The 21446-nt window shown below is 43.3% G+C and overlaps 4 protein-coding genes across 14 annotated transcripts; 2 read left to right on the top strand and 2 right to left on the bottom strand.

The window, feature by feature from the left end:
* Positions 1 to 361: 361 nt before the first annotated feature.
* On the bottom strand, positions 362 to 2903 carry LOC103975906 (uncharacterized). 2 transcript variants are annotated; one of them, XM_018822138.2, is made up of 4 exons: positions 2878 to 2903; positions 2606 to 2807; positions 1333 to 1490; positions 362 to 688 (listed from the first exon to the last, which is right to left on the bottom strand). In XM_018822138.2, exons 2-4 carry the CDS (start codon positions 2787 to 2789, stop codon positions 581 to 583), a joined length of 450 nt encoding a protein of 149 aa, XP_018677683.1. In that variant the 5' UTR covers positions 2790 to 2807; positions 2878 to 2903; the 3' UTR covers positions 362 to 580. The 2 variants fall into 2 exon arrangements, with proteins under 2 accessions (XP_018677683.1, XP_018677682.1); XM_018822137.2 differs by having other exon boundaries at positions 2874 to 2886.
* A 3314-nt stretch (positions 2904 to 6217) lies between these two features.
* On the top strand, positions 6218 to 13067 carry LOC103975907 (uncharacterized). Of its 10 annotated transcripts, XR_010494350.1 has the most exons (8): positions 6218 to 6464; positions 6536 to 6659; positions 7797 to 7910; positions 9096 to 9312; positions 10372 to 10436; positions 11267 to 11390; positions 11962 to 12070; positions 12587 to 13067. XR_010494350.1 is itself a non-coding variant. In XM_065138885.1 (7 exons), the coding sequence occupies exons 2-7, from the start codon at positions 6594 to 6596 to the stop codon at positions 12604 to 12606; spliced, it is 603 nt and encodes a 200-aa protein (XP_064994957.1). In that variant the 5' UTR covers positions 6218 to 6464; positions 6536 to 6593; the 3' UTR covers positions 12607 to 13067. The 10 variants fall into 10 exon arrangements, 7 of the variants coding, with proteins under 7 accessions (XP_064994957.1, XP_064994956.1, XP_064994958.1 ...); XR_010494349.1 differs by having other exon boundaries at positions 11267 to 12070; XR_010494348.1 differs by having other exon boundaries at positions 11267 to 12385.
* A 2703-nt stretch (positions 13068 to 15770) lies between these two features.
* Positions 15771 to 17858, top strand: LOC135631050 (protein DETOXIFICATION 49-like). The gene has a single exon (XM_065138431.1). The coding sequence runs from the start codon at positions 16046 to 16048 to the stop codon at positions 17663 to 17665; it is 1620 nt and encodes a 539-aa protein (XP_064994503.1). The 5' UTR covers positions 15771 to 16045; the 3' UTR covers positions 17666 to 17858.
* A 1303-nt stretch (positions 17859 to 19161) lies between these two features.
* Positions 19162 to 21368, bottom strand: LOC103976351 (pentatricopeptide repeat-containing protein At1g08070, chloroplastic-like). The gene has a single exon (XM_009391547.3). It carries the CDS (start codon positions 21327 to 21329, stop codon positions 19284 to 19286), a length of 2046 nt encoding a protein of 681 aa, XP_009389822.2. The 5' UTR covers positions 21330 to 21368; the 3' UTR covers positions 19162 to 19283.
* Between the last annotated feature and the right edge of the window lie 78 nt (positions 21369 to 21446).

The following is a 21446-nucleotide window of genomic DNA, read 5'->3' as shown; positions in this document are numbered from 1 at the left end:
ATCCATTTCTCACCTAACATGCCTTGCACTGTTAAAGGAAAATATTGGCCTGATAAGTTCGCATATATTACACAAAGCTAAGTAGACATGGTTGGTGGAGCCAAGACATTCCTTTACTGATCTCTGTTCTCAACTCAGACATTAACCAACACATATAATATATGTCAATTAAAACCTAACTTGCTGCTTACTTTGGTCTCTACTCTTCACCTAAAAGCACATTTAAGTATGAAGAGGTGTTTGGTACTGTGGGGAAGGACTGACTTATATGTCAAATTAATTGCTATTGATCTAAAAGATAAATTTATAAATAAAAATTTATAGTTATTAATAACATTATCAAAATCTAAACATGGATTCATTTTAAGGGAAAAGGAATGTCATCCTATTAAAGGCATTTCGACAAGAAAAATAAATTACAACATCTGTGCATGCCAAGTTCAACCTCAAGTTTTAGGCGAATCAAGGATCTAAGCAGAAATCGTACACCGACGGCACCTTTCTAGGACAAAAAAGGAGCTTAATCCCCAATATGTTCTTATTGAAAAGCTTAACACATTGAAAGGAATAGATAAGAGCATCACAAGGCATTTATCATCCTCTTCATTTCTGCAGACCTCCTTGGATCAGGTTCTGCAATGGCTCTCTCGGTTAACACATGCTTTATTCGACACATCGACTTCCTTGCCTACAATTAACATTCATGCTTATCATCAGAAAGAGAGCTAAATACTGCAGTCAGGTAGCTCTAGAATCTTGTCCTTTAATTGTAAAAGCATCGAAGAAAGTCTCTATCGAACAGTAGCAGCAATATATTTATATTATTTAAAAACGGAAAAAAAAATAAAAAAAAAGCCATAGTGTATAGATAAGCTGCATGTTCTTATGGCCAGTATAGTTATTCCACATTCCACAAGATGCTGTAGTTTTGATGGTAGAGGCCATGAGTGTAATCAACATGAGAACAAAGAGACTTGCTGGCAATTTTATTGTCACCATTTTTTATCAGGAAACAAGAACATGGCAGACGAAACAAAATAAAGTCAATCTATGGATGACAACACCATCATAGTTGCAACCATTTCTGAGCCAACTCAAAAGAAACATCAGCTCGTTGAGTTGTAAAACCAAAATATGTCATGCTGTAGCTAATCTAGATAAAAGCAGGTTCAGGATTCAATGGATTATCCACCTAAATGCACTACATAGTGTCTTGTCTGTTTTGATATTTACAAAAGTCAGATCACTAGTAGTTCAACAATTGAAGATAAACAAAAAATAATAATAAAGATACAAATCCTGAAATGATAGTTAGGTAAAGGTAACATATACCTTTGGAATACGTTCTTGGTTAGGAAACCGAAGGTTTTGAGCATGAAGCATTTGGCGTTGAGTCATCAACATGTTCTTTTCCTTTAAAAGGACATACCACAGCTTCTGAAGATCATCCCAAGATTTAAGACGCAATTCAGAAGCCTTCCAACTGCGACCTGTATAAAGGTCAAAAAAATTAAGATGATAACATGTATTATATGTTATGCTACATAATTGTTACCAATAATATGCTATATAATTCTTGTAAACCGGCAATCACACAGTGTATGGTTATTCTTTAATAATACTAGATCCAACATCTCCAACACGAAAGAACCATATACCCGCAATACATGGATCAGTCAGATAGAAAATTGTGCCTGGCACCTGGTAACCTCTAAGATGAAAGTAGCGCAACCAAAACCATAAAAGAACTGAAAGGGGAAGAAGAAGAAGAAACATGTAGAGTGATTTTTAGAAGCTAAGAAAAAAAATTGTCAATGTAATGACTAAAAAGCTAATGTTCTGAACATAATAAGGTAAAGAAATATTTTTAGGATTATGAGGAGTATAACAGGTTCTTTGTCCGAAACTAGAGACTAGAAAAAAAGATAGAAGTACTTTAAAAACAAAAAAGAAGCAAAAGATGACATTGAAACTGTGTTGAAGACTGGAGACTATGGAAGGTGTTACAAAAGCAATTCCATTAGTTTCTTAGGGTTATTCGAGAGGCTGATGAAACTAAAATTCAGGCTATAACAACAGATTCTGGAGAACAAAGATAGTTATGACAAAATTAGAAAACTAGGGAATCGACATTTTGGCCCACAAACTAATGACATAGTAATTCCAGGTGTTCAGTGCAAAGTCTAGCAATGCCTGAACATTGAAACTAACGCATCAATGTCAGTTCGATGCAGAACAGTGAAAACAAAGTCCAATTGGAGAGTCATTTGTTGCCAACTAAATTACTGTGCCATGAGAGTTATTTGCTGTCTTCGTGATGTTGTGGATGTGACACTGCAAGACAATCAAGAAGGTTAAATCTGTCGAATGATTGTAGCAAAAATTCTGAGAATATTTGGGATTCAATAAACCGAATCAGATCACAAATATCTGTGCTACGCGAACAGTTAAAGCAACCATTTACAGAAACAAAAGCAAGATGAAGACTTTGGTACGACCAAATGTATCATTACTACGAGAAATAGAAGGGAGATCTTAAAGCAAAATAAGACAAGGCAATAGCAGAGAGTGATTCTAAAGATAAAAGAAGGAATCAGGATGGCACCATAAATGACGGGTTTTTCTTCATCCGTGCTTCTGTCCACCTCAAAGAACTCCTCAAGCGGATTCTGTGCCTTCCTAACCGAAGTTGAAGCAGCGGAAGAGGCGGCAGCAGCAGAAGAAGCTGCAGAAGACTCCGACCTGGCAGCGGCGCAAAGCACTCTGCCCGAAACCCTGGACCCGAACATGATGAATGCACCGGAAGCCTGCAACCCAGATATCTCAACATACGCGAAGAAGCCGAGAGAGGGATCAAGAGAGAGAGAGGCTACGAGCCTGAGCGGCGGACGGGCGGCGCCAAATCGGAAGGGTTGGGACTCATGGCGATTAGAGGGAGCCGACCGTACTTCCTGCAACTCATGGGCTTAAATTTGGGCCGGGCTTAAGGCCTATCAATTAGCTTTGGGCGTTCAAATTTCTTCTTCAATTGGTACGATCTTTTACATTAAATACTTCAATTGATATTACATTTTTCTCTCTATTTTTTTCATTATTAAAAAAATATAAAAATAATTCAAAATCTGTATTTTATTTGTTTTCATACATTTATTCTACAGTAATTATGTGCATAAAAATTAGCATCTTTATTAATGAAGTGAAGCATCACTGTGTTTTATCTGTATCAATCAGCCAATTAACAGCTTCCATAGTATCCATAAAAGCAAGCAGTCTTTTTTATTGATGCCTACTTCTACTACTATCCTCACACTGCTGAAAGATCAAAGGAGAACACAGAAAACCAGCCAAGATTCCACTCGACAAAGGCAGCATTCAGGGATCTGTACGCATCCAGAAATCAAGGATACAAGCCGGAGGAACAAACAGATGAGAAGGATCAGCATATATGAGCTGAAAGCATACTGCAGGTGATCCGAGGGAGGTTGCAGCGAGCAGACAGGCGAGCGATGATACTGAGGGTGTCGCAGAGGCAGCCATGGTCGACGCGTCCGAGAGAGGCGCAGCATTGTTCGCCGGGAGGCCCTGTGACTTGGCCAGGAACAACGAAGCGAGCGCATGCGGCGAGCTGGCCAAGATTCGCAGAGCAGGTCTGCTGAGACGGAGACGACCAAGCTACTTGAGACTTCGCAGCCACCGCCACGAGCAACAGCACCAACCAAGCTCCTGCCGGTGGCGGCTTTAAAGGAAGCGACAGGAAGGACTTGGCCCTCGCCATGGACATCAATCAAGCTCACCGTTTTCCCCATCCTCCTCCCAATGCCACCATGTATGTACAGGGAAGCTGATGAAGGAGTGTGGCTTTGCATGAACTGTAACTTCTACTGAGAAAGCATCACAGAAAGTGTGATGTATGTCATCAGTTGGAACAGAGATTAATACATCATATCAATTCCATTCTTGCACCCAATGGTCACACCATGTTGTCATCCAAACTATAATCACCAACATCTTTCATGTTTCAATCACACATCAGATCAACACAAGTTGGAGTCGATTGACCCCTTCTCCCAAACGCAAAGTAGCTCGACAAGCAATGGATGTTCTTGTGATCGAAGACGACCTGCAACTGCGAACAGCAACTGCAACTTTTCGAGCCGTTTGGCTTTCTCCTCTCAATGATTTTTCTTGCCAATTTACATATAAATATTGAAAATGCTCATCAACAATAGGATGAACAAAACACTACTACAGAAGTTGACGAAGATACACGGGATAATTATCCTCAAAATAACCAAAATACTTCATATTTAGAAGACAATAGCGTTGACTCACCACCTATATTGGTGCAACGAGTACCATCAGCCAATGTGTCTCGATCGATAAGCACCAAACGGACTCCTAGTCACTTGGATGACTATGTAGTTAGTCATAAACCTTCTCCGAGTGAAGCACTCACGGTTATTCAAGATTATACTACACAAGAGCCAAAGACTTTAAGAATGTTGGTGAACCTTTACGCTCAGCCGAGGTATTAGCACGGCTCAATCTAGTTTTAGATGTACAAGGTTGTCGCCCACGTGGATACTCAGATGGTAAGGGTGAGCGTCGAGTCAGGTCGAGTTCGAGCCTCATCCCCCGAGCACGATCTTCTCTCTTGGTGAGTGACCTGCTTCTTCGTCGTTAGACTCCTACACATAGGTCAAGGTCAGGAGGAGGATTTCCTGACTCGATCCCTCCAAAGCTTAAGTTAGCTTTTGGTAAAATGAGAGAGAGAGTTGAGTGTTCGAAGTCCTCCCCCTCCTGATTAAGGAGAGTTAGCTTTTATATATGCGAGGATGAGTTAGTCGTACAAGGTCAATTAATTGTAGCGGGCTCCTCGGACGATCAACTTTAGCTTCTATACAAGCGCCGACCAACCTGCACGGATCGGCACAACCTTGAGCTTTTCGGGACGATTGTACCGTGATGATGCCATTCGTACGGAGGGGGCGACAAGCGACTGCCCGTCACGTATGTGTTACACGCTACATCGAGGTTTCACGTCTGCATCATTGTGTCTGCTTGTCTGGATCCATGTGGACGATACCAAAATATGTCCTATAAAAGAACGATTCTAAAATTTTCACATTAGAAAACAGCAATAGAAGAAGAATTAATTACTTTTCACGACAATAAGACATGGAACCTTATGCCTCCTCCTCAACAAACCAATCCAATGGTGTTGGTTCAAAATGGGTTTTCCGAATCAAATATAAAAGAAGATGGTTGAATCTAGCGATATAAGACACGCTTACTCACACAAGTTCTCCATCCTTACGAAGAAACATTCAGTAAAGTGATTAAAGCAGCGATCATTCGGATTATTTTTTCTTTAGTCATAGTATCAAATTGGATTATTTGATGTCATAAAGATCTCAATTTATATTTACTCTTGGATTTTATTCTAGTAAAGCAAACACATCCTTATTTATTTGCAAAGAAAATATTATTATTATTTTATTCTTGTTTAGGTAGATGAAGTAATTTTGATGAGTAGTTCCATATCTCTCATTCAAAGTCTCATCCATAAATTGAATAAGAAATTTATACTTAAATACTTTGGTCCACGACACTATTTACTTAGATAATTATGTGTCGTATGGAAGGAAACTTTTTCTCTGGCAAAGTGAATACACTAAGGGCCTTTTAACCCAAACTCAAATGCTACTTTCTACTTCTCTATCCACCCCCATGGCCATCGAACCTCTCATCTTCCTTAATGATCATATTAGCGACCAATGAAATTGAATTTAATATTATCTAATCTTCAGTCGACCATATATCACTTATGTTGTTAATAAAGTATGCTAATAGTTATGCCATTAAAAGGCATAACTAAATTTTATATTTATCTTGGACCTCAAAGAATCAATTTAATGTTACTCCATTGCTATGAAACTCATATAGTTATCTCATTTATGATATTAGCATTCACTTAAAGAAGCCTCCACAACTCTTTAGTGACAATATGAGTGCCTACCATACGACACATAATCCAGACTTCTATTTACCGACCAACCATATTAAAATTGATTATCATTTTATCTTAAAAAAAGTTACTATTCAAGCTCTTATATAACAAAAAGAAAAATCCCTCTTCACTGTAAATCAGCAATGTTTTTACTAAACCATTATCCAAATAAGTTTTTTTTTGTATTTTTGGATTAAGTTTGGCGTTCATGCACTTCCACTCACCAGCTTGAGAGGGCTTGAAGAAGTCAACGCAATCTCATGAAATTAGCTTAACCATGGCAATGAGCTAAAGGAGGAAGGCAACCAAATCTATTGATGAGTTTTGGATTCAAGGTAGGGGTTCATGCACTTCTACTCACCAGCTTGAGGGGGCTTGAAGAAGTCAACGCAATCTCATGAAATTAGCTTAACCATGGCAATGAGCTCAAGGAGAAACGCAACCAAATCCATTGGTGAGTTTTGAATTATATTGCAGGACAAAAACATGAGGAAATCATCAACAATTGAAATTCTTTTCATGCAGCATAAAACAGACGTTGTCATGTCTTATCTTCGTTGTTCCCCCATCAAATGTCAACGCCATGGACTCCGGAAGTCACAGATTAGAGAGGGATCCCACCAGCTGTCAGAATTGTCTGTTTTCCTCGGTAATTTTCGAGTGCTTAGCCTTGAATCCAGCTGAGTATCTTGTTATTTGTTCATTATTTGCGAGAAAGATCGTTTCTTGAGCCGTTTTGTTGGCCGTCAAGTCTTATCTTTAAGCTTTGTCAACTTTGATTCTTTTCTACTTTTGGATGGATATTTTGCTCTTGCGACCAGTATTTCAGAATCCGTTCGGAGGAAAGGAAGGATCTTTGGGTGTTCCAGATACTGTAGATGTTGGCCTTTTGTGTGTTTTTTGGTGCTGAACTATTTGTCGTGAAAGTTAGAGTGAAATTTGCTCCTCCCCATCCCACCTCCAGATGTCGGAGAAGATGTTGTAGATGGCGTACCATTAGAGTCATGTTATGGTTTTTTTATGATTATTTTTGCTTCAATTTTATATTCATGTCCGTGCTGTGAAACGCTGCTTTGCTGAATTTCTTCTGTTAACCTATATTTACCTGATAACCATAGTTGTATCTCCTTAAAATCCGTAGATCAGGATGAGAAAAATGCTATCTTCCGTCCATTGCGCATGTGAATACATTTTAACATATAGTGAAAATATTTTTATTTTTGGTTGGTCTTCTGAGGCTTATTATGGAACGTAAATGAGATTTACATTTGTATTATTCTTAGATTTACCAGTTTTATATCTCAACTACCTACTTAAATTCCGAGTGCTCTTCAAAGCTTAAAGCCAAAACCTAATATTTTGACATGGTATTGGCACCATGTTTCTCGTCAAACAACACTGTGATGCCTTTTGCCGTGTGCAATTGAACATTTGCTACTTTATTGAATATTTCTGTTCTTTGTTAGGTTTGCTGAGAAGTATCAAACTGTTAAGTTTTTTTCTTTTCAAAGTTGTTTTGTTTACTGAAATTATTAAACTCCATTGTGTATAGATGGTTATCAGTACTTAAACATTAAAAGTTGCTTACATGATGCTTAAAACTCTGTTCTTCTTCTTCTTTATATAATTTTAAGTTACTGTTGCACAATAGTGCTACCTATGATATTGTGTGATGAGCCTTCAGAATTTTTAAATCAAGGTATATGTATTTGGCACAACCTTGTAGATATAGGCAGACCAAGTTTTAATGACACTCTGCACTAAAATTTGGAAAATTTTCCCCTAGTACATCGCCATCATGGTACAGAATGTCCCAGCACCTTATGTGGTGGAAGAAAATTTTGGAGGTTATTTCCATGATCACGATGACCTTGCATTAGTTGAGGAGCTTCAGGATCAGGTAGGTGTTCTTCATTTTTCATTTGTTTCTCTCAAAAGAATAATCGGGCGATATAGTTGTAGTTGGAATGTTCTGCAAAAGCGGATGCATTTGGGAGAACATGGAATTTACAAGATTCTTTTTAGCCATAAATTAGCAGAATTGGACTATCTGCTGAACCGATAATTGGCTTATAAACATTACGAACTAACTCTTCCTTCTTCGATATGCCATGGCTACTGGCTACGGTATGCCTTTCTGTCAGCTAAAATGTTCAGGACTGTCTTTATTCTTTACCATACTGTGTGAAAGAAAGTATCATCCAGACTAATTCTTGTTTGAAGAAAACAGAAGGGGAGTTCTGAATCAGGTATATTTATCCATATTCAATAATTCAGAAAACACTTTCCAAAGATTCTAATGGCAATTTTATAGAGAAATTGAGCAATTAAATATTATCATAATTGAACTCACCGCCCCAAAAATGTGGCATTTGGGAGGATCAATTTAGGCGGCCATGCCATCACAAGTGGAGAGAATATCTCCATGCAGTTCCATGAAGATTGACATGATAATGATCATGTGCTCGCCTACAATCATGAAGAAAAGTTTGGCATGTGATTGCAAACTAATGGCACATACAACCTGCATTACATAATTTGCCTCGCTGGTGGTCAGTGCTCAGAAATCCTTGTTTCTAACATTGTGTAATGGAAATAAATCTTCCTACTTAGTGTCTTCCATAACTCTTTCATATTGCAAAAAAATTTGACCTTCTAGAGACAATTGTTCGCATCGTCTGTGACCATAAATCTAGCAACTATCGTGTAACTGTCTGATGTTACCACTTCTTGTGTGAACAAGGATTGATTTTTCATAAGCTAAAGAGCAAGTCAAAATCGTTTCACAACTATTGACTCCACAAGAAGATAACTCTATCAGAATAATTATTCCTCAAATCTCTACATATTTGTTTTCTTTCTTTTATAATAGGGTGCGATGGCTTATCTTGTGAACAATTTTGTGTATATACGCACACACAATCAAGTTTTACATTTATATGTGTGATTGTGTTGAAGAACTGAAACAGCCACTTTGGCGATGAAATATTTACATAATTTGTGCTACGAAACAGGAATTTATTCATTGTTAAGGAAACAAATTTTAGCTTTAATTTCTTGTAGTTTGGGCAAACTTTTCTTTCAGGAAAGCCTATATCTATCGTTCCAAGGAAATGTTCATGGTGGCAGTTCTAGGCTGAACAATGGTCATGATAGAAACATGGGAGAAGGAAATTCTTCAAGAATGGCTAGAGTTGAGCAACAGCTAGCTCTTGATGAGGCATTAGATAGAGAACTGCAGGCGTCAGAGAATCAGCTTGCTGATACTTCATTTGGTGAAGTTACCAGAATTGAAGCTAGTAGTAAATATCTTTTCCAAGCAACATCATACCCTTTTCAAATTATTTTTTCAACTGGAATTAATTTCATAACCTCTTTGCCTGTATTCTTACGACATTAGTTTTTCAATTTTCTCACCTTTCATTTGTGGGATTGACCTTAGATGATTATGGATGATAATATTCAAATATGATGTGTTATTTTAATAATTACAGCAAGTTTATGTCAAATAGTTAATCCATCAGTCTCACTTCTTCGTGTGAATCTATCTGTACTATTCAGCCAAATAATCAGCCTCTCATCAGTTTAGCAAGAACTAAAGCTACACCAAGAGCCGATGCCTTAGGTTAAATTATTTTTCTACTTCTATGATGTAAATTAAGTTATAGTTATTCGCCGTTAAGCATCTCAAGAACGAACTATTCAATGGTCCAATCCAATGAGAAAACTAATCCATTGATTTAATATATCTGAGACCATGTTGCCGTTGGGGTATCATTATATTCCTTGGTTAAGGGCTTTGCACGCTCACCAAAACCCAAAGCCAATGCATAGCTCATAGTCATGCCTGGTTACACTTAAGGTCTGGTGCAGTGGTGATGATTTCACGTTATGATATGCCACAGGCATCATCCAAGTTTCTTTCTCTAATCATGTCTCCCCATAATATCTAGTACTAGATCTGTTCCAATATCAATTATCACAAGAGAAAGCCCATTATAAATCGATAGGCTCGAAACCATATTAATCCCATGTTAATGATGTGAAACTATTTGGGGTGTTACAACTATTAAAATCTTGAAGGGCTATTTCTTAGGGTAAAAAGAGGTGCTCTGATAGCTGCTTCGGCCAATATCTTAAAAAAAAAGTATTGGCATCATTAGCAATTACTAATCCAATTTTTAGTTTTATGGATATTGAGTTTTATAACAGAGTTCAGTGACAGGAAGAGGTCCATTAGCTGACTCCTTATAACTGAGACCTTGTGGATTATTTTTAGTGTCATTAATGTATTGATGTATTTTGTTGAAGATTTGGTAATTCCACTGCTAACATTTGTTATTTAATAATTTTTGTTCAAGATATCACTCCTGCACAATCTTTCACCGCAAGTGCTGAGTGCAATTCTGCAAGCACATCTTCTCAGGTACTTCGGATCATACCTAGTGTTCCTTATCAGAATGTTGATTGTGTATTTGAAATTAAATTCTTGCTACTGATGATGCACAAGTGGGAAGAGAAGAAGATATTGAACTAGACAATATGAGTTATGAGGTCTGTTTGCCCTTACTATCGCTTCTTTTTTTAATCCATTAGTCAGTTCAATATCAACTGCACTGAGAAGAAACTTGATCTTTGTTATGGTTGTTTCTGGCATATAGTTTGGATAAATCAGTTGGTATATTGAATATAACTTATTATATTATACCTGGTATCTTGTATAATTTTTTATACTATACTGGTATAAATAATACTGCTGCTACTTTGAGACTAGCCTAGCTCCAACAAGAGAAAGCAGCAAGATATAGATCATGCTTCTGATCTGATTGATCAGCACATAATGGCTCTCTTTTGCAGTCGATCAGCTTTTATCAAATGTCACTCTTTAGCTATTCATAGTGATCATTGGCAGCTATTGTACTCATAAAATAGTCCTAAAGATATTTTGATGTCAACATGCTGCTTTCTGATAACATTTATATCACAAGTTGTCTTTGGGAGTTTAAATGGGTATCTGATCAACTTTTTTGGAAATGTCATTTTTTCAATCAGCCTTTTTTTTTAAAGTCTGACAAACTGTTATTTTGTATATTTCAATATAGTATTTAAGATTTCTTATACAGTTATATAAGCATATATGCATTATGCTTGAGACTAAATTATGTACATCTCTTTAATCTTGCATAAATTGTATTTAATTTCTGTTGCTGACTCGTTATATAATCAAAACTGAAAAAGTCCTTTCTGCAATTTTAGGAGTTGCAACAATGGGGTGAAACCATAGGTACTGAAAGCAGAGGATTACCAGATGAGTCGATTTCCTTATTGCAATCTTCAACATACAAAGCAGGGTTATTTTCCAAAAAAGACAAACATAACAGTATGTGTTAATCTAATTTGTTTATTTATCGTGTACAACATTATACTTTTCCTTAGGACTTACAGCACAGTATATCATAAGATGTAAAGCTTTTGCTGAACATTTGACATTTCAAGTTTGTTTTAAGATGTTGGTCAAACTAGTACTTTGGTTTCTTCTATCTTGTATGTGAGAGACATATCCTTCCTAAACAAAAGAGCAACCAAGACACAAGTCATCGACCGTAATGAACTTGTTCATGATGGAAATGTAGACATTTATTCTTTTCAACATTTTTATAATCGATCAGTAGCAGTTTGTGAGTCTGGATCTATTCTGTTTGTGAGTCTCTGGGTAACATATCCTGATATGTTTTGCTCTAGTTTTTGTTCTTGAATACATTATAATGAAAACAGTGACCTTTATAAATGAAACTCCAACAAAAGTACAAATCAAACAAAAATTGTGAACTTTCATATCGACGAAAGTCAGTAGAAGTGAAAAGCAGGAAACTGCTACTGTAATTCGGAATGATCAAATTTTAGATTTGAACTCCCTTCTCAAGTGACACTGATGATGTTGCTGCATGCAGATGTGTGATATGTTGCATGGCTTACAAGAAAAGAGATAAGTTTATTAAGTTACATTGCCAGCATCAGTACCATAAAGATTGTATAACTAGATGGTTAAGATTTAATAAGGTATGTGTCTGTACTTACCATTTCGATGATCATTATTTTGCGCTCGTCGATATAGGTTCTGTTCTTATTAGCATTGCTTTATCTGGAGTATGAAGGACATCATGTTTTTTTTCCTGTAACTTCCTGCCAAGCAGGACTTTAGATTGGATTTAAAGTGGTGATACTGTTTTATTCTTCGGAAAATAAACCCTGCACAACTTATTGTGGATATATGATCTTGTAAAAAGGGAACGCGCTGCGCCATTGTTGAAGCTTCTTTTGGTGTACAGAAATGAGATCGTATGGGACACCATAGTTCTCATAAAAGAACTCAAAGTAGGTGTAAGGAGCTTGATTACTCTAAACCCCATTCTGACCTATAAACATGCAATTCGGTTTCTCATTCTACAAATTTCTATATGTTGTAGATGCACATTTCTTTAGTCATTCAAAGTTTCTCATGCAACCTCTATAGCTAGAATTTTGATTTAACATAAAAGGTCAGTATTATTCTTCGTCATCTTACCTTTGTTTCAGGCATGCCCAGTATGCGATGACGAGGTTCTTGGTTCTTGAGTGGATGCACACGAGAGCTGCAGATGAGTAATGGCTGCAGTATCTGCAGACGAGTGACATCCCTTGTGCCATTTGTGCTGCAGTATCACAAACGGCTGCACTCCTCATGTTCGATTGCTCTTGGACTCCTCTGCTCCGTTTACCGCACAGTTTTTGCCTCATTTGAACAACTCGGATGTTCCTCGTGAATCAGATTTCCTGCTGTTCTTGTCACGGCAATCAAAGGCCAAGAAACTGTAGCTCTTCGCATAATCGATGCTGGTTCTTTCCACTGATTGATAGATATTTGATGCTACTATGGGCCCTCAAAACTTGAGGAACATGGACTTGGATCTCGGGCTACTAAAGTTTTGTAATTAGACAGATTTCTCGAAAGATTTTGTCATATCTATTTCTCCTACTTGTACAATAAAAGCAGGAGCAGTGAGAAAGATTTGAACCATAGATTGACACGTAAGATTCAGATACTACGAGAAAAATACCACTAGATCCGATGTCTCTCCCTGTCAAAAGTAACAGTTTGGTGCGCAGGACTATCAGCATTATTTTCAGGACCCACGAGGAATGAGTTCATACGATTTCGTCCTTTTGGATCGATCCAAGATATTTATTTACTTCTCAATCGATATAGGGTTAAATATATTCTCACGATTCAATTTCATATGGCGAGTCACGTTTCATTTGGAAGTATTTCCGGCACACGGTAGAGAGACTCATAAAGTCTGAGCCGACGACTCCCACCTCCATCACAAAGGTGAAGAGCGTGCATCACGAGCTCCACATTCAGGCAGCAGACAAAGACGTCGCGAGCGGTGCATCAGCCAAGCAATATCGTCAACAGCGTTGCATCAGCCAAGCAACAGGATGGAGTCGGACTACCGTCGTGAATACCACCATGGCAAGACTGCGATTGCCAAAGACGTCTACTTGTGGCAACAACGTAAACGTCTTCTCTGACCAAGCAGACAAGTCAAAGTTACCCGGAGAGGATCTTCTGACCTTCTTCGGCACTCATCCTCCTAAAGCAGCTGCTCAAGCTCGCACAACTACCTGCGATAAAAAATTATCGATCACTAATAGCAAGTCAACCTCCCACAACCACTAACCTTAATGATGACACGGGAACAGCTATGACCTGTCTAAGATACTTCAAGCGTTCCGCTCGATTTCATGGACACGCATAAATCATTTACCCTGTCGTTTTCCAATCAGTGCAGCAGCGTCAGCTCGAAGAAAGCTTCCGCAGTACTGTGGATGCTGCCGTCAGTTCCTTGACAGGCCCCAAGCTCGCTTCTGAGCAAGGCTTGTCGATCTATGATCGAGAAACGAATGCTAATGACGATCTTCACGGAAAAGATACTTATATGGAATGAACGAGTTCTGGATCGCTGACATGAATATCGATGGATACTTGGGACTGACATATGGGACGATTGTTCTGTCCTTCTCCCCTGTTTGCGCCCTGACCTCTCCTTGCGGTATCTGTGCAGCGCCAGAGAGACTGCTGCTATCTCTCACTCGATTCACAAACGACAGGGAGGTAAAGGACTTCTGGAGCCCTTATTATGGCAACTCAATGCTGGTCCCTGCAGCTTGTGACCACCTTATAATTCAGATGCAAACAAGCAGCTCATCGTATGTTCCAGCTCGAACAAGAGGAGATTTATGACGGCCACTCTGAGAGACGATACTAAGACCAGTAGCCATCCCTATCCGTCCCGTCGACAAGCTCCGAGCAACCATCGTTTCGCCTTGCTGGTTTCAAGGTTGCAACAAGCTGTAACCATCTCCCACCACACGATGCCAAGCAAGGTTTGGCCGGCCACGTTACACGGCGTCGAGGCACGGGACAACCCATTGCGTGGTCCTTCCATTGGAAAGCGATATTCCATGTGTACGTATCCAAGCATGTGTGTTCGGGTACTCCCAGTCCGGTGCGCGAGCGTGTCGAAGAGCATATGAGTTCCGGATATGAGCTGCCACCTGCTCATGGTTGTCGACCAATCCTTGTGTTCACGGTGGTTCCGTGGACAGTGACGCATGGCGTTGTCAGCGTTGGTGAGAGTGGCCTTTACTCGGCTGGGTAGGGTTCAGGCGGTGGTGGTGGAACAGAATCTATTTATCCTCCGCTGAAGCTGAAACATTCTGTGTGCTGCATCCACCCTGGTCTCCGCGACAAATCCGACGTTGCCGTCACATATTATTGCACGAGATACACATTTAGTGGAATTCACATGGCACCAATCAACCCTTAGCCACAAGATGCACGAGAGGAGAAGCAAGCAAAAACAGGGGAGGAGAGAAAACAGGGACTTAGAGTTTCCTGCTTCTTCTCCGTTTACTACAAGGAAATCTTCGACGCATATATAAAGAGAGAGAGAGAGAGAGGGGCACTCTCCATGCACGAGGAAGCTTCGGAACACCAGCCAAAATCTCCGCGCTTCCTTCTCCTCCACCTGCATGTGAGCTCTGATTAATCGAGACAGCTTGATTTGGTTTTGACTTTGCCGATGCATGCGATATGTTCCTCCTCCATGTTACCACCACATCATAGCACAGTCAGTATATTCCCATCATCACTGAGGAAGCTTCACGTGTGATCGCCAACTGGAAAGCAAGAAATCAAAATGTGCTGGCAATGGGCTCGATATGTTTCCTTCACCTACCTGCAACTGAAACCTGTACCTCAATTCTGGTGTTATGCTTGGTCTGTGCCACACTTGACGATCGCAAGTGGTATCACACCAAGAGTGGAGGAGAAGGAGGAGGAGGTAGAATTTGACGGTGTCAAAATGTTGAAAGGCTGAAGGACGGGATTACGCAACGTATGGGCCGTGAGTGGGAAGTCTACATTGACAGCGGCTGCCATCTCTCGTCCGCGTGGTGTGCAGAGTGTGAAGAAAGGTCAAAACGGCGAACTTAACGCACGCTTCAAAACTCGATCGAATACCCACCAAAGAAAAGTCAAAACATATTCTCCGGAATTCTTCTCCCCTGGAATCGCATCCCGTTTTGAGCCCCGTACGCGTGTGCGCCGACGCAACCAAGAAAGCGGCAGAAGAACCGTCCAGTTTTTGGGCGTTGCTTGTTGCTCCCGTAGTGGCCATCGATTGACGTGAAACAAGTCGTCTCCCGCTATATATACCCCCTCACACCATGTCTCACTTCCCCATTGGCTCTTCTGCACCAAAATTAGAGGCATTCCGAGCCAAAATCCCTCTCCCACAGCTTATTCGCTGTGCCTGCTGCTGTATGCAGGCCCGGCAACGTCTCCCTTGTCGCTCTACTCCAGAGACGAGACGACAAACATCGTCTATTAGCCTCTTCCCTTCTTCTCCTTTTCTCAGCCTGCACGCAACAGTGTCCGTTTTGTTCCTCTCCTTGTAACTTGGTTGCATCAAACTAGTTAAAGAGCCGACCATGTTCGTGCCTGACAACCCCAGCTCTGCTTCGCCGTACCGATGCGACCACCACCATAATCCTCATGGCTTCCTCACATTCCCCTTTGTCGTCGACGTCCAAAAGCCGCTGACCACCGTGCCGCCGGTCCTACAGCCGAAGCCCCCGAATTCCGTAACGTTGGCTCTTATAGAAGCCAAGTCCATTCTGAGCTTGGCCTTGCCGATGGTCCTCACCGGCCTGCTCCTCTATTCCCGGTCCATGATCTCCATGCTGTTTCTTGGTCGCCTCGGGGACCTGCCGCTCGCCGGAGGCGCCCTCGCCATCGGGTTCGCCAACATCACCGGCTATTCCGTCCTCTCGGGGCTCGCCATGGGCATGGAGCCCATATGCGGGCAGGCCTTCGGCGCGCAGCGCCACCGCCTCCTCGGCCTGGCGCTCCACCGCACCGTCCTCCTCCTCCTCTTCGCTTCCCTCCCCATCGCACTCCTCTGGTTCTACATCCGCCCCATCCTCCTCCTCCTCGGCCAAGACCCGGCGCTGGCCGCCGCCGCCAGCGCTTACCTCCACGCCTCCCTCCCCGACCTCCTCCTCCAGTCCTTCCTCCATCCCCTTCGCATCTACCTCCGCACCCAGTCCATCACTCTCCCTCTCACCGCATGCGCCGCGATCTCCGTCGCCCTCCACCTGCCCATCAGTTACCTCTTGGTCTCCGTCCTTCGCCTCGGCATCGGCGGCGTGGCGCTAGCCTCTGTTTGGACCAACGTCAATCTCGTACTCTTCCTCGTAGCTTATATCTACCTCTCGGACCTCCATCGCAGCACCGGCGGGCTTTCCTTCTCCACCGAGTGCTTCAGAGACTGGAGACCCCTCCTCAACCTGGCCGTGCCCAGCTGCGTCTCTGTGTGCTTGGAGTGGTGGTGGTACGAGATCATGATCATCCTGTGCGGCCTTCTCTTGAACCCGCAGGCCACCGTTGCCTCCATGGGCATTCTCATCCAGACTACCTCTCTCATTTACATTTTCCCTTCCTCGCTCAGCTTCGGCGTCTCGACTCGTGTCGGCAACGAGCTCGGTGCAAACCGACCCGACCGAGCAAGAAGAGCCGCCACCGTCGGCCTGTCATGCAGCTTCGCTCTCGGCCTCTTCGCCTTCTGCTTCTCCGTCTCGGTGCGCCACGCGTGGGCCACAATGTTCACCGCCGACTCAGCGATCCTCGGGCTCACCTCCTCCGTGCTGCCGATCCTCGGCCTGTGCGAGTTCGGGAACTGCCCGCAGACCACCGGGTGCGGGGTGCTGCGAGGCAGCGCCCGGCCAAGTGTCGGCGCCAACGTGAACCTGGGTTCCTTCTACGCCGTCGGGATGCCGGTCGCCGTCGGGCTCGCATTTTTCACCGGGCTCGACTTCAAAGGGCTCTGGCTCGGGCTGCTGGCGGCGCAGACCACATGCGTCCTGCTAATGCTCCTAGTCATCAAGAGGACCGATTGGATCACGCAGGCGGAGCGGGCGCAGCAGCTCACCGGCGTGGTCAGCGGTGCAGTCAACGACGCGTTGCCGTCGCCGCCGCAGAAGGGCATGCCCGTGGATCACGTCGATGAGACTGGCAGCCTGATTATAAAGATTGAGCAGCCAAGTTCGTAGCATGAAGCGCTCATTATTTTTGCACTTAGTTTCAATCCTTTGGGTTCACAGTTTTAGGACACATACAAGCACAACATTTTTTATTCTATTTTTCTGATTCATCTATTTCTTTTCTTTTCCGTCTTACTAATAGTGGGCGGTTGGCCTGTAAAATAATCGTATCAGGAAGGAAAGAACAATTTGGGTTGTGCTACGGCTTTCCCTCCTCCACTCTTGTCCACAGTGGGTAGATTGCGTATTGCGCCTTTGTGGATTCCGCCATCTTCTTCTTCTTCTTCTTCTTCTCTTTTGTTACGGCTGCGTAAAGCCTAGCCACAAGAATCCTGTCACTGGTCCTCCAACACGGCGGCCGGGTCCCAATTCCAACTCATTGTCGTTTCAGATCAACTCAGCTCATCCCACTCTTGACTTTTTACTCCTAATATACATATATTGCAAGCGTCAAATTGGGTTAGAGTCCTAGGATTGTACTTGTGATGGGAGCACCTCATCCGGAGAGCATGTCGGCCATGCCGGCATTAGAATTTAAGGCTTCGGGACTCGGGTCAGCTCCGACCCCAACTCCTCGTTCATACATAAGCTTTGATACAGTAGTACCTCACAGCCTTGCCCATCCGCTTGACAGCAAAGTCAACCATAATTTTGGTTGGCTTCGACAGACAGTGAAGTCAGCCCCTTAAAAATCCCTCGAGATGATACATCTGTTCTTGTTACTTTAAACACGTTCAACGCCACGCATCCAGATGCGTCAGCTGCTGGTTGTCTAATGCATAAAGTAGTGGTTTCTTGCGCAAGCCAGCTCCGCCCTCGACGTGTAGAGCCATCACCGAGACGCAGCGTAATGGTGATCTCTTCCGGCATGCAACGCATGGGGTAGATCGATGGCGTAACGCATGACATCCAATCCGATTGGTCTCGTGAAGAGATTAATGGCGATGAAGATGTATTCAACGCAGCCTAACCAATCATGGCCACGGTCAGGTCTCTATCCTACCTCATAGCACGTGGTCTTCTCTTCCATGGCGGCCATGCTTCAAGCTTCGCCGGGATTCTTCGTTACCGTGATCTACTTAAATTATCCGAGGCTGAGTGAGTCACAGCTTGTGTGTAGCACAGTACTGATCTAACATGTATTCTGACCTCAAGAAACAAAATCTGGCAGTGATCCATTGATTGTTTCCTGGATTCACTGCTGGGATCAATTCTGACAGCGATGCGGCTCTTCGATTCTTCTTGATTAGGAACAAACAAGTCATCAGCATTCAGGGTGGCGAGATCCTTACTGTGGAGATGCGCGTTGCTACAGAACGGAGACCGCTGACTTATAATCGAGAGCTGACTTTTCCTTCATGTATCGAAGCAGATTCGGATCATAGTCTTTCTTTCGTAAGCGCCACAATGTCAACGCTGGCTTGCATGTGAACAACGATATGCGATCATGTCGCTCGAAAACGAGTCATGTTTCTCGATTGGCTGCGGAGTCCGTGACAGAGATGTCTATCACCAACAAATTGATCTTAAATCCGATCGACAACCTGTACATGAACAGGAAATAATCGTGATATCTCATAGTTTTACAGGTTACTGCAGTATATTAGATTGGCCATTGTCGTTGCAGCTACCAGAAGTCATTGCATGAGCAAAGGCCTCCTCTGAAATGGTGAAATCGACTCCGATCCCTTGCAATGATCTCTCTACCAAAAACCTCGGAAACAGCCTTTAGGAAAGAATGGCAATCGCCGCACACACGAAGATTCTTCGTGATTCGAATCGGCGAGCCAGGAGCACTGCTCATCAAACCAAATGCGACAGCCATCTTCTCACTGTGGAAGAACAGAGAGTGCTCTTTCTCTTCCTCTTCTATGTTAAAGAGTACATCCGTAGTGCTTGTGACATGGCCTGCTGCCTTAACCCTGTGCCACATCTCTTCCACCATCATGTAGATTTGCTCTGTTTGATGGTGAGATCTATCGCCGACGACGAATTCTTGAACTGTCCCATTCAACTCGATCCAACTTATTCCCGGAGCTTTCTCGATTCCTTTGGCTCTCATCAGCTGCCTGACCTCCAAGGCCTCGTCCCACCTTCGAGCACCCGCATAAAGATTGGATAGCATCACGTATCGATCACAGATGTCAGGCTCCAACTCGATGACGCGTTGACCGAGCCTCTCTGCAAGCTCGATATCCCCGGCAGCCCTACAAGCACCAATGAGACCTGCCCACATAACCACATTTGGTCTGATGGGCATGCTCTCTATGAATGCCAAAGCGTCTTGCAGCAGTCTCGCCCTACAGAGCGTATCCACCACACACCCATAGTGCTCCATCCGTGGCCTGATCTGGTATACCTCCTCCATCATCCTGAAATATTTAAGGCCCTCGTCCACCAATCCTGCATGGCTGCATGCGGATAGTAGTCCTATGAAGGTGACGTCGTCGGGCACGATCCTCTCCTTGTTCATCCTCCCGAAAAGCTCCAGTGCACGTCGACCATGTCCATGCATCGCTAGTCCGCCGATGACTGCATTCCAAGTGAAGACATTCCTGTCCCTCATCTCCTCGAAGACCTGCAGAGCAAATTCTAGACCCCCACATTTTGCATACATGTCCACCAGAGCAGTTTCGATCACAACATCACGGTTGACTCCCTGCCGGTCCATCAAGAGGTGAATGTATTTGCCTTGGTCCAGAGCTCCCATATGAGCACAGACAGACAGCATCGTCACAAGTATCACCTCGTCCGGCCTTACCTCGTTGCGCTGCATGCTTCGAAACAACGCCAATGCCTCCTGAAACGAGCCCCATTTTGCCAGACCGGATACCATGGTTGTCCATGTCAACAGATCTCTCTCCTCCATCTCATCGAAGAAACTCTGTGCCGACTCCAAGTCTCCGCACTTGCAATACATGTCCAGGATGGCGTTCCCCAAATTGAGGCTCTTCGTCACCAGACCGAGCTCACTGGCATACGAATGGAGCGATCGCCCTCGATCCAAATCACCAGATCCAGAGCAAGCCGACACCAGACTTATCAACGTGACATCATCTGGTTTGATGCCCATGTCTTTCATCCCCTCTAACAGATGCAGTGCCCGCTCGGAAAAGCCTTCGAGGACGTAACCTCTCATAATGATGTTCCATGACACGACATCTCTATGAGGGTTTCCGTCGAACAACTGGTGAGCGGCTCCGAAGCAGCCGCAATAGGTGTACAACTGAAGCAATGCGTTGAGCACGTAGACGTCAGTGTCGAGCCCAGCCTTGATGGTCTCCCCGTGGAACCTCATCCCGTGCTCGAGCGCGCGCGAGCGGGCGCAGGCCGTGAGCACGAAGGGGTACGTATGGTGATCTGGCGCGACGCCGGCGCGGAGCATAAGGCGGAAGAAGGAGAGGCCGGCGGGCGGATCGGGGCCACGGGCATGGCCGCGGATCATTGCGTTCCATAGGAAGAGGTCGGGAGGGCGCCGCAGCTGGGCGAAAACCCTGCGGGCGTAGCCGAGATCGCCGGAGGGGGAGACGGCAAGGAAGGAGATGAGCTTGCTGGCGCATCGTGGGTCGTCGAGGAGGGCGGTGCGGAGGAGGAAGGCGTGGGCTTGCTTACATTTGGCGACGGAGGTGCAGTACTTGGAGAGGTGTTCGATGCATTGCGAGTATGGGATCATGACACCATGAGCGGCGACTCGGTAGCCAACACGTCTTCTATCGAGAGAACGGGTAAGGTAGCTTAAGCACGCGGACTCCACCCGACCCGATATCCGATTGCACCATCTCTAGTGGAT

This window comes from Musa acuminata, chromosome BXJ3-2, assembly GCF_036884655.1.
Source record: "Musa acuminata AAA Group cultivar baxijiao chromosome BXJ3-2, Cavendish_Baxijiao_AAA, whole genome shotgun sequence".
Taxonomy (NCBI): domain Eukaryota; kingdom Viridiplantae; phylum Streptophyta; class Magnoliopsida; order Zingiberales; family Musaceae; genus Musa; species Musa acuminata.
This window is presented reverse-complemented; position numbering and strand designations above follow the sequence as displayed.